General features: G+C 38.8%; 1 protein-coding gene across 14 annotated transcripts in view; it reads left to right on the top strand.

Annotated features, from left to right (window-relative positions):
* LOC125451225 (nuclear factor 1 B-type-like) overlaps positions 1-13,009 on the top strand; it is a 683,573-nt gene that overhangs the window by 307,377 nt on the left and 363,187 nt on the right. For 7 of the 14 annotated variants that reach the window (XM_059644582.1, XM_059644580.1, XM_059644583.1 and 4 more), the window contains exon 3: positions 11,292-11,360. The exons of the other annotated variants lie outside the window; for them this stretch is intronic. In XM_059644582.1, the coding sequence (XP_059500565.1) occupies positions 11,292-11,360 (69 nt within the window). The remainder of the gene's footprint in view (positions 1-11,291; positions 11,361-13,009) is intronic. 14 annotated transcript variants of the gene reach the window in all.

Genomic DNA, 13,009 nt, shown 5'->3' with positions numbered 1-13,009 from the left:
ACTTCCTACCTACACTCACCTATCCCACCAACCTTCCCAGCCTTACCCCTCGTCTGTTTATTTATTTCTGAGCTCCCTTCCCCCTACCCACTTCTGAAGAAGATTCCGGACCCACAACATCAATTTTCCTGCTCCCCGATGCTGCCTGGCTTGCTGTTTTCATCTAGTTCCATATTTGAAATCCAGAACTGTTTTCTCCAACTTTTAAAAAGACGGGTGGGTTGACCATAAAACTCACATAGTCCAATGAAACGATGGCTAGATGTTACACAGAATTTGGCCTTAATTTATAGGTTGCAACATTTCTCCCATTCTGTGCTTTAAAATAAAAATGTTTCTGCTTGAAATGTTGAATAAATCACACCAATATTGAGAGCTACACTCCATCTTAATGCCTTGGCGATTTTTTTCCAGTATCTTTGAACTTTTTGTTAAACGGCATTGGTTATTCTGTGGAATATGCTACTTTTTGTTTTCATAATAGAGCACTGAAAAAATGTAATTTATTTTGCAGTATCCTAATCTGACTACGTTTGTAATAAAATATGAGAATAAAATTTGTAACTGTAGCACAGAAATAGATGTTGATGAAACATGTATAAAAATTCTGACATGGGGTTTGGATGTTGCTCGCTAGTCCAGAATTTATTGTCCATTGATAATTTCCTGAGAACAGTTAGCAGTCAACTATATTGCTGTGTGTCCGGAGTCACATTTTGGCCAGACCAGGTAAGGACGGAGCGAGTTTTGAGAAGATTTGTAGCTCAGGTTGAGGTTCTGGATGTGAGTTTGCTCGCTGAGCTGGAAGGTTAGTTTTCAGACGTTTCGTCACCATTCTAGGTAACATCATCAGTGAGCCTCCGACAAAACTCGCTAGCACCTATGGGCGCAATACAACTGGCCCGAAGATGGGAAACCAATGCCATCCGACAGAGTGCCACCCGCGAATAGCTGTACTTCCTGCATGAATGCCTAAGGAAACAGATACAGGCTTCGTTGGAGGCTCACTGATGATGTTACGTAGAATGGTGATAAAACGTCTGAAAACTAACCTTCCAGCTCAGCGAGCAAACTCACATCCAGAAGGATGGTAGATTTCCTTCCCTAAGGGACATTAGTGAGCCAGATGGATGCCAGCTTGTTTTGCTCACTATACATTTTCTTTGTTAACTTTAATTTCAAAGGAAAACAAGGTTGAGCTCAGGGTTTAGAGTTTTGCAAGCATGGGGTGAACGAGAATAGTCTATAAACTGCCTGTTACAAACAACCGAATATACATGGTGTTTGATTTGAACAATCTTTGGGACCTATGGCTGCTCTACTTGACGTTGTATTGGCACTGAAATGCATATAAAATGCTGCGTGGTGGACAAAATCCAGTGTGAGTTGTGATTTTGCAATTAGACAGCACTTGCGAAACGTTGCTGAGCACACTCAACATGGCTCCAGAGACAGTTTCCATGATTCTATGATTCAATGATCTTGCACTTATTAACACAAGGGCTTGAGGAGCCCGCAGTTCCCCAATGTTTTCTCAATGACAATGGCCCGGACCCCAATCATAGTCAACCTGCCCGTCAGTCCGCGGTATTTTCTCCTAAATTGTCGTAATCATTTCAAATTTGCATTCTTGCATTTGTCTTGCTGAGTACAAGGAGAAAGGCTTCAACAAAAAAAACAGTATGAATGGAAACATGTATGAGGTTCCATTACTTAAGCTTAAGTTGCTTGTGTTTATCACTTAAATATTGGCATGAGGGAGCATTTAAAAAGCTGCCTGGTATTCATTGAAGTCAGCATTAGTACGAGTATGAATACGCACTAAATTGACTCAGTCCTTCCGTGGTTTCTATTAAAACAATACCTTGTTTGGTATAAATAATTTAAAGGTGATTATGAATTGTTAGGTATAGATTCTAGTCAACTTCATTGGAAAGAAAACTTCCAAAAAAGTACCCCTTAGAAGGGCCATCTATGAAGAAGAGTATAATTCCAAAATAGTTCTTTCTTAAGAAGCTGGAAATGATAGGTAATTATGACTCCATCTCGTTTGCCTTATTCTTGTAGAAACTCCATTGACAACTTTGTGTTTTTGACATCTTGGCAGCAAACTCGCAATCCTGATTATTTTGTTAAATCATAAACTGGTTGTTTTATTGAATTCTTTAATCAAACCTGGGCAGCATGGTGGCTCAGTGGTTAGCACTGCTGCCTCAGCACTGGGGACCTGGTTTCAATTACACCCTTGGGCAATTATCTGTGTTGAGTTTGCACATCCTCACTGAGTCTGCGTGGGTTTCCTTCAGGTGCTCCGGTTTCCTCCCACAGTCCAAAGATGTGCAGGGATGTATAGTTTAGGTGGGTTACAGGGGGTGGTTGTGAACTAGTTGGGCTGAAGGGCCCGTTTTCACACTGTAGAGATTCTACGATTCATTACACAAAGTGACACCGTTCTAAAAGTTTAATTCCTATAAGCAGTAGCTACTATGTCTGAAAATAGCTTTTACACAGATATATCAAGAGATTTCCAATGGACAAATCCGTAGCTTTATGTCCCTTTTTAAATTTAGTTTGCCATGTACAGGCCTCCTAATTGAAGTTACCACTATCCATGTCATTCTCTAACAACCATGTGAAAGCCATTGCCCCACAATGGCCAGCGAACTGTGAAATTATCTAGCCTGTGAAGCAATACTTGTAGGTGTTCACTCATAGCAAAGCGTTAGTTTTTAAATTAAGACTAATATTTAATTTCACTATTGCTGGAAGTTATTAAGTAAAAATGGTATATAGCTGTCAGATAAAAGGCAGGTACAAAGATTAAAAGTAGCTCTGGACAAAAGATGAAAGTCAATTTAGACTGCTGCCTTTGCAGGCCCGTTAGATACTTGAAGATTTCAGTTTGTGAGGAAAGGAGGTTGAAAACCTGAAGTTAGAATTCAACTGCTATGATGGATTCTGAAGTTGAAGTTTTCTTGAATAGGAACACTAAGTAGGACAGCAGCTTTTGGAGAGAGAAGATTCTTAATAAACTCAAAAGTGTGGTAGAAACTCAGCAGATCTGGCAGGACCTTTGGCTTGAGAAAGAGAGTTTTGAGTCTGATATTTTCATTTTCAGTTCTGCTATTATCTGAAGATTCTTGGCCTCTGGTTCTGGACGCATCACACTTCTAGCTGCCAGTTTATATCAAACAATTTGTTGTCTTGAAATGTCTCTCCCTCTCTCTTTTTTGCAAAAGTTTCTTTCAGATGGTTCTAAATGGAATCTTCCTCTGTCTAGGTATTATGCTTTTGAAACCATTGTTAGCTGGTTTCATAAGATGATCGCTATTACTATATGATTTATGCAGCAAGCTAATTTATGTCCCGTTTAAGGCATTGACTTTGAAAACATCCTTTCTACCACCTGTAGTTCTTGTCTTTTGTTCTGGTCAGTTCCAAATTTGCATTTTCATTATGAGTTATCAATAAAACTTCATTGCTTCCTGATGAAACTACAGCAAGACATAATTAAATTGAGGGTTTTCTTTTGTCCTTCCTGAAGTGGAAAAGATTAGTCTAACATCCATATTTTTAGTGGTCTGGAATTGTTTCAAACAACTTTCTTCAAGGCTTTTGTTGAAAAAAAGTGATGGCCCTTCCAAGCAGTTTTTCTAAAAAATGCTGGATTGTAACTGCACAGTCATGATACTCTCCTGTTTTAGGTTGAGAAGTGATCTCCACACCCAATCCTGTACTCCAGTTACTCTGCCAGATCTCTAACTGGTGAATTTTCTCAGTGAGGAGAGATGCAGACCAATCCAATTATGAATCCTTGATGCACCTAAGCATTGTAATAATTAAGTCTACTGCAGGAAGTGATGGGCCGAAGGGCATTTTTCTTTGCTGTAGATCTCTGTGTCTCTGTGACCCTGTGTATGCTTTTTGCATCCTAAAATAAACTGCACTTATTAGATATTTATCCCAGCTAATTATGCAGGCCTTTGAATAATGCATTTAATTACTAATGATTGTTTGGATAGTTTAAAATGTTCTATTGTGTTGACTGATCTTTTGGAGCAGTGTAATTGTACATTATTGTGAAGTCTGAAGGTTCCTCAATATTTTGAATTGTGCACAGAAATTTTGAGAGTTAGCCATGCAGTAAAAAGTGCATATTGGGTATGCAGTGGTTGCAGGTATTGTTCCCATACTGAGTGACTTCAACCCATTTGGGTTTTTGGACTGTCTTCATTAGCCTAGGCCAGATACATTTTATCATGTGGGCCGACACCAGAGCAGAGCCTGTCATCCATGGAGTTTAGTTGCTGCAGAATTGAGCAAAGCAGAGGAAAAGCATCCCCTTCAACATGTTTCTCATGGCGACTGTTTTTCAAACATCCTGTATAAATTAGGGCTTTCTACACTTTCTACATTCAGGATGGTGAAATTACTGAGAACAATGTACCTTGGAGTATTCCATATTTGAGGGGGGCAGTGAAATGACCTCCAACATTTGGAATTCCTACATCTGGATGTGGCTGATTTTTTTTGTGCTGCTCAGGATGTGTTGAGGACATGCAGCTTTCATTATCATCTAGCTGTGGAAATATTACTCATCTCTGCACCCTTGTGATCTCGCTTTAAGATTTATTTCATTATTCTAAACCTGTGGTACAAATTGCAGTTGCTGTGGCCAACAGGATGCGATAACAATCTCCACACTTGAGACCGCACATTACTCAATCCTGACTGCACATTGAGACTTATCTGGTCAACCTCACTTTGGAGATTATTATCTGCAGTCACTGTTGGCTGTGAGACTTATCCAGTTTCATTTTGATTCCCAGGTGACATGGCACTTGTTGCTTTGTTATGCTCTGCAGTTCTCTTCCCCAAAATATCTTTGCATAAGATTTTCAATAACAACAGCAAAGCTGGCTTTTAACGTTCATCACGCAGTGCAGCAAGTAAAATATTTCAAAAATATTTTGAACAGTAAATGACAGACACCGTTGTTGTTCCTCTTCATTTGAAAGGGTTTTGGCACCTTAAGGGTTAATATTGCAAGTTTGAAGATGGCTCCTTCCCAACCTAGTTCTGCTCCTTTAATGTATAATTAATTTGTGTGGTATTTCAACAGTAATTTTGCATTGAAGCATACACCTAAGGCATTAAGATTATTCCTTTTTTATGGGGTGGAAACTACAGACCTACAGCGAATATTGTTCTTGTTATTCTAGCTATAGGATGATAGCAGATCGCTGAATATTAGTCTGCATTTACAGGATTTGTAAAGGCTACTGTAAATCCTTTGAAGGGCAAGAGAAGTATAAAAAGATTGTGAAATGGCCAAATATATGGCAGATCAATTCGGTATCATTAAGTACACTTTGCTAAACACAAGGGACTACTTATGCATTGGAACGAGGCTTGATAGTGTGGATTACCAGAAGGTGTTCACATTTTCAGGCCAAATTTCAAAGGTTTGAGATCATATGAAAAGAATACTGAGTTCACGGCAGGAGGTGTAGATAAAATTTAAAATAAAATGATGAATCCATATGAAGCTTTAGTAAAGCCATTATGGAAATCATCTGCCAGTAGGGTTTGGGGCTTCACACTATTGATAAAATGTCGTGAGAAGAGATGCTCCTGAAGACAGTGCCTATAGCAACAAAATACGTGCACTGAAAAATTCCTGAAAAATGTGTATTTTGTTGGAATGGATCAGTAGTGTTTAAGATACTAGGCAGATAAATTATTTCCAGTCATTGAGGTATTGAGGATGAGTAGTTATGGATGTGAGAGATTGATTTAAAAAAAAGAGAAACCTCATTACAGAGACCATTATTGGGCTCCTGTGTGTAGGCTGGGGCTCCAAATTATAATAGTCGAAGTGAATACCAGGTTGGTATTTCACTTTTTTCTGGATGTGTAAGCTGCCGTCGGTATAGTTTAACAAGTGACTAGATGAATACCAGAGCTAAGTGGCTGAGCTCTCATATGAGGCACATGTAGTATGTTGTTGGAAATGATGGGAGAGGCGTGAATAGGGAAATGTTAAATTGACCACCATGGTAGTTGCAACATTCCAGGCATTTACCTGCCCCTTTCCATTGCAGTTTTACCAGCAGTGGGGTGAGTATCAGGTAGTGCATTCACCTTGGGCATTACATTTCCAGCTTTAATTAGCCAGATGATTGTTGCTTCAGTATGGGAATTTGCACAAGGTTTATGGGGGTGGGAGGTGGTGTGTTACCTCCTCACATCAAGCTAAATTTATAGCCCAGTTCATATTGATAGAGTTCCTACAATGCGGAAACAGGCCATCTGGCCTGACAAGTTCACACTGACCCACCAAAGAGCATCCCAACCAGGCTCGACCCCATTCCCAAAATTTTCCATGGCGAACACACCTAACCTACACGCCCCTGGATACAATGGGAAATTTAGAACAGCCAATCTGCCTAATTTGCACATCTTTGGACTGTGGAAGGAAAGTGGAGCACCCAGAGGACACCCACACAGACATGGGGAGAATTTGAAAACTCCACATAGACAGCCATTTAAGGGTGGAATTGAACCTGGGTCCCTGGTGCTGTGAGGCAGTAATGCGAACCACTGAGCTGCCATGCCGCCTGTTAAATGGCTTCTGACAAAGTTGGAGAGAGTTTGCCCTAACTATTATTTCAAGAGGGCAGGGCAATGTAAACTTCAGATTTGTGGCACTTCAAGCTAGGTTAGAAATGTTTTTGAAGGAAAGCATCTAAAGGGATGTAGATTTGCATGTGTCAGGGCCTGTAAACAAGCCATTCGGGATTAAAATTGTATCAGAAATAATGGGAACTGCAGATGCTGGAGAATCTGAGGTAACAAGGTGTGGAGCTGGATGAACACAACAGGCCAAGCAGCTTCTTAGGAGCACAAAAGCTGACATTTCGGGCTTAGACCCTTCATCAGAAAAGGTTAATTGGACCATTTCCAAGTTATAACTCAAAATAATTCTGCGTAAACGCACATCTCTAGCCCTTTGTGTCATTTTTTTTTCTGGATCTGTAAACTGCCACCTCCGTAATATAACTGCTTAAGGTATGTTGTAATAGTTTTGCAGGGGCACTGCAGTGACCGAGTACTGAAATGTACTGGAATCAAACTTGCACGCCAGGTTGCGTGTCATTGCACCTGTGACCATTGAAGACTTGTTGTATCTGATAAGTGACCAGAATAATGCCAAAACCAAAAAAGCAGGTGGCTTAGGTCTCATAAGACCTACATGTTGTATGTTCCTTACTTAGTTTGTCCCATTAGAGGTATTAAGAACTGCAGATTCTGGAGTCAGAGATAATGTAATGTGGAGCTGGAGGATCACAGCAGGCCAGGCAGCATCAGAGAAGCAATAAAGTTGCCGTTTCAGGTTGGGACCATACGAAATATCAACTTGCGTGCTTCTCCGATGCATCCTGGCCTGCTGTGTTCCTCCAGTTCCACACCGTGTTATCTCAGTTTGGTTCATTTCTTCCTTTCAATTAGTGATAGTAAAGGAATCAATAGTGTTTCTCTGTCAAAGCTGTAAAACATTAATTGTATGCAAGCCATTAAAAAGAAAGTTGAATAACTTATAACATTCAAAAAGTGGAACTGTAACTAATAATTCTCCTAAAATGATAGTGTCTATCATTAAGGATTAAGAATTGTTAAAGATCTGAGGAAAGCCCATTTTAACAGAGGGAATATTAATGGCATTTTCCCTAAGTAAAGCCATGTTTTGGTGCGAAGAGCTGCTTGCCAATATGGAGACATGTAAGAACTTTAAGCATTTCAGACTAGGAGGCAGTATATTTTTTAGTTGTATATGGGAATGACTAATGTTATTAGTACTATTAATTGAAATAAGTACTTTGAAATGTGTTTGTATATTTGTTTATTCATTCCAATGCCTAATATAAAAGAAGTGCATTTTTACCACCCAACCAGTGTTTCTTGTTTAGTGTACAGGGACTAGAGCATTATTTGTTTTTCCTTCATCCTTGACTTCTTGCACTTCCAACTGCTCATTGTTCTGCCCTATGGACTGCTCATGTTAGAGGAAGAAATGGCAAGTTACAGCAGTCACTCAACAGGGTCTGTTTGAAAGCCCTTCTAGTTATATGTCTGTATGTCTGTGGTCTTTTTGCTGTTGGCAGACATCCTATTTTAACATGGAATCTTCAGGGAACTGAGCACAGTGAAACAAAAATGGGAATCTCTAGATCTGCCATTAAGAGTGAATGTTCCAGGCAAGAACACAAGAGCAGACAAATCTTGTACTTGCAGGCTACATCTTCCTATTGCACAGTAGTTTAGCTTTGCACCCAACGTTGTGTTTTAAAGAGAAATCCTCTCTAATCCAAAACAAATCAGTTTTGATACAGTACCATTCAACATTTGTTCAATGTTTTAATCAATTGACTTAGATTACCCATAAAGTTGCGTATCTTGATGTTATTTGAATCTCTATTGGGCTACAGCTTGTTGTTTATACCAAAACTGCATTTTTGTAATGACAAATGATAATACATTGACTAGAATATATCCCTTACAATTCTTGGAGAATAGAAGCGTTGAACTCATTTTGAAGTTTGTGCAGTGTCTATCCTTAAGGATTAAGAATTGTTCAAGATCTGAGGAAAGCCCATTTTAACAGAGGGAATATTAATGGCATTTTCCCTAAGTAAAGCCATGTTTTGGGGCGAAGAGCTGCTTGCCAATATGGAGACATGTAAGAACTTTAAGCATTTCAGACAAGGAGGCAGTTTTTAGTTGTATATGGGAATGAATAATTAGCTGCTGATGGATAATTAGTTTAAACTTTATGCTGTCATATGAGTTCATATCTTGTCTTCACACATTTGGGTAAATGGGGTTGATAATTTGAATGTCTGACTATGTTATTGGTACATTTGGTTGTGGTTTTGTTTTGGTATACTACTTAATTTGATTGGTGGTGTTGCCATGTTAGAGACTGAAATGTTGCAGCAGATAGCACCTTCGAATACTTGATACCTTGCCAAAATATTTGGCTATTCTTTAGCTACTATTTTTATTTCAACTTTGCATAACTGTGAAAAAGAAATTATTGTTTGTAAACAGGAATTTATCGCTACTCTGAAACCAAACACAACATCAATTCATTCCAGCACAGCTTAAATCTTAATATCATTTTCTGTAGTGCTGAGGGATTTCATAAATTCCAAGGGCTGAGCCTTTATGGGAAAATACTTACTCTGAATAACCGGTTGATGTTATCCAAGATTTTCTGTTTTGCAGCTTGGACTTTTCAGCCGTCAGAATGCTTAAAATACTGTTCAATGATCAAAATTTAATGATTAGTATTATCTTCCGTGGAAGAGAAGTGTGTGACTCAGTAGGTGTACTTGTTAAAATATGAAAGGGCAACTGGTTTGATTTCATTCTGTGCGTTTGTGAGAGAGTTTAGGGTGAATTATACACATTGGGATAGATCTTTGGGGTTGTTTTCCATTTGTTATATAACTCAGCCAACTTCCAGAAATGGAATGAGTGAAGTCAGACAGGTTCTGGAATAGAGGGGCCAATCTGCTCTGTTGGACTCCTGCCTGAGCAAAGCAGACAAAATTTTAATGTCGTACAGCTGTTTGATCATTCACAATCTTTTCGTTCAGCATGAACAATTTAATTTATTCAGTAATGTGAATTCAGCAAAGTAAATAAAAATAGTGAAGCAAGAATGTGATGTAATAGCATTCAATTAGCTAGTTGGTAGACTGTGCAGCAATTAACCTTAAAGTCAGCACAGGTCCTCAATCAACTGCCATTTTGTACGCATTGTACGAGAGTTTTTCTCTCAAATTATTTTCAGACCCTTGTTTTTGCTTGAGAAAGTGGCTCTGGTGAATACTCCTTACAAAAGAAGAGCTTATTAATCATTCAACTATTTAAAGTGGCAGCTATGAAGGGACATTCAGTGCCAGAATTATGGAAAACGTACATGTTCTGATACACTAAACTACAATTTTACAAGAGTGGGGCTTATTCAGGATCACTTTTCAATGGGATTAGTAATCACAAAACACCTGCACCTATCTAAATTATAGCATGACATAAAATCACATAAAGCACTATCCGTAATAAGTGATTTAAGAATACTTCACACACAGGTCCCATGAGATGGATACGTTGCAGAATGTGTGCATCCCTTAGGCACATGGGAAGCAAGAAGACAGAAAGGGCTGGAGCATGGGAAGAGCAAGAGCATAGCGAGAGCGTGAGAGTGCAGGGAAAGTTGAAGCACAGGGAGACTTGGAACATGGGGTGTTCTGGAGCATGGGGAGATTTTAACGTGGGAGAATTGGAGCATAAGGAGACATCAGGAGTCACTCCCAAGCCCACCCATATGTCATTGACACCCAGAAGACATATGCAGATCCTGAAGAATCGATGGATGCCAGTTTGACGAATAATGAATTTGAATGTCAACACCAAGTATGGAAATGTCCTAAATGGTTAATAATTAGCTACTACATATGCTAATCACTTTTTACAAAGTGAGATATTGCAATAAGTAAGGTGAAAACATATGTCCCTGTACTTCTCTGTGAAGTTTACCATTGTATCACCAGACAATATGTTGTTATTTGAAAGGAGGGAAGGGAAACACACTCCATTTTAGACTAATTTTTTACAAGAGGTTACAAAATAATAATAATGGAATTTTCATTTGTAAATGTAGGTTTTAATGAATAAATATTTATCACTAAACAAAATGAAATCAGTTTTATTGGTAGTAAGTTGAACTGTGGCATATTGTATGCCATGGTAATGCATTCACCAATGGAGGCTGTCAGTCCCCTTATGGAAGAACAGATGCTGAACAAAATGTGCACCACCTAAAATGAGATGGGATATGCAGACTGCTCTGGATCCTGGCAGTGCATAGCTTTTACTAAACCACTTGGCTGGGAGCAATTTACATGGTTGGCTTTGAGCCTCAATGTATGCAGTTGTAATTAACTGCTGTGGGGAAGCAAATGTGGTGCCTGTGATTTGTGAAGGGTCCAGTCTCTAAGTATGATGGGCAAATTTCCATTAGGTTGTCTGATGTAAAGACCCCTACAGTGCATCAGTGATGACAAAGCCTCCAACTTAGGAAGGAATCTTGCTGATTTTTCTTCTAAATTGTTTTGTTTTATCTGAAAGCTATTGTAATAAATAACATTTCACAAGTAATGTTTTGTAAATAATAATTGTGCATTTTATTTTCACCTCCTTATTTGTTGCTTTCTCTGTTTCAGGTGATGATTGTAGTTTGCAATCATACCACCTTGATAGAAACAGAGCAGTGTCAGAGATCAGTGCTCAAGGTAGGAAATGGACCACCAAAAGCATGCTGGCCAGAAAGAACAGTAGCAGAAACATCAGCTTTTGTGCTCCTATGATGCTGCTTAGCCTGCTGTGTTCATCCAGCTCCACACTTTGTTATCTCGGATTCTCCAGCATCTACAGTTCCCATTATCTCTCTCTCAGCAGATCCCAACCAGCAAATTACAAGTTTATTTCCATAAATACAATTGCTGTTCAGTACATTCGTAACATCAGTAAATTTTTTAAATAGGTGAGAATAAAATTACAACATTTTTTGTAGAATTTTAAAGTTACTAACCTCCCCTCAAGCACTTCAGCACCAGAACTCAGTTGTAGACACTGCCAGGCTCTCTTTCCTAATGCTGTGTCTTCATTTCCCCATCTTATATGTTTCAATCCAGTTGCATCTTACTCTTATAATCTGCAGCGGATACAAGCCTGACCTGTGCAACCCACTTCATAGATAACTTTCCATTTCTCGTTATTAGTATAATAAATCTCCTCTCAACTGAAGAAATGCATTTACATCCTTCCTTAAATAAGGAGACCAATACTGTATGTAGCACTTTAGATGTGGTCTCACCAGTGCCTGGTATAATTGAAGCACAGCCTCCCTATTTTTATATTCAGTTCTCCTTGAGAATAAATGATAACAGTCTATTAGCTTTCCTGATTATTTTCTTACCTGTACACTAACCTTTTGTGATGCATGCATGTATCCAGAGCCCTCTACATCTCCAAGATCTGCAATTTCACACACTATAGTTAAAATGCTTCTTTCTCAATTTTCCTGCCAAAATGAATAATTCTGATAATATTGAATTTCTTTTTTAAATGTGCCTTTTTTTTTGTTTGTAGCTACGTATAACTGTTTTATTTAATATCCCACACTTTTTGATGAAAGGGCCCTTTATCTCAGTGTTTTGTTACCACAGTATAAATGCTTTATGAATCATGTGCACATAGATAAGAGATGATTGATAGTGAATTTGGCACATGAACATAAATAATACTTATCTTGAGGCAGATGTCTGTCATCTGTATGCACAGATAGTGTTTTCTTTAAATTTAGTCTGACATTGATCTGAAAGATTTATCCTACAGCTTTGAGTTGCACGTTGTTGTTTAAACCAATTTTGATTCAATATTAAATGAAAATTTGCCGTTAGGCATGGAATTTTTCTGACTTATTAAAGTTCAGTATGTGACGGACAAGAAAGCTGGTGGCCTGAAGAGTTTAAATGATACCATTGTAGTGATTGCATAAATAAATTCCCAGATTCAGTTTTCACAAAAAAAAGTGATATTAGGTTCCAATAGCTGGATCATAGAACATAGAACATTACAGCGCAGTACAGGCCCTTCGGCCCTCGATGTTGTGCCGACCTTTCATACCGATCTCAAGCCCATCTAACCTACACTATTCCATGTACATCCGTATGCTTGTCCAATGATGACTTAAATGTACCTAAAGTTGGTGAATCTATTACCGTTGCAGGCAAAGCGTTCCATTCCCTTACTACTCTCTGAGTAAAGAAACTACCTCTGACATCTGTCCTATATCTTTCACCCCTCAATTTGAAGCTATGCCACCCCCCGTGCTCGCCGTCACCATCCTAGGAAAAAGGCTCTCCCTATCCACCCTATC

The sequence above is a fragment of the Stegostoma tigrinum genome, chromosome 3 (assembly GCF_030684315.1).
Source record: "Stegostoma tigrinum isolate sSteTig4 chromosome 3, sSteTig4.hap1, whole genome shotgun sequence".
Classification (NCBI taxonomy): domain Eukaryota; kingdom Metazoa; phylum Chordata; class Chondrichthyes; order Orectolobiformes; family Stegostomatidae; genus Stegostoma; species Stegostoma tigrinum.
Note: the sequence above shows the minus strand (reverse complement) of the source record. Positions and strands in the feature narration are given on the sequence as shown.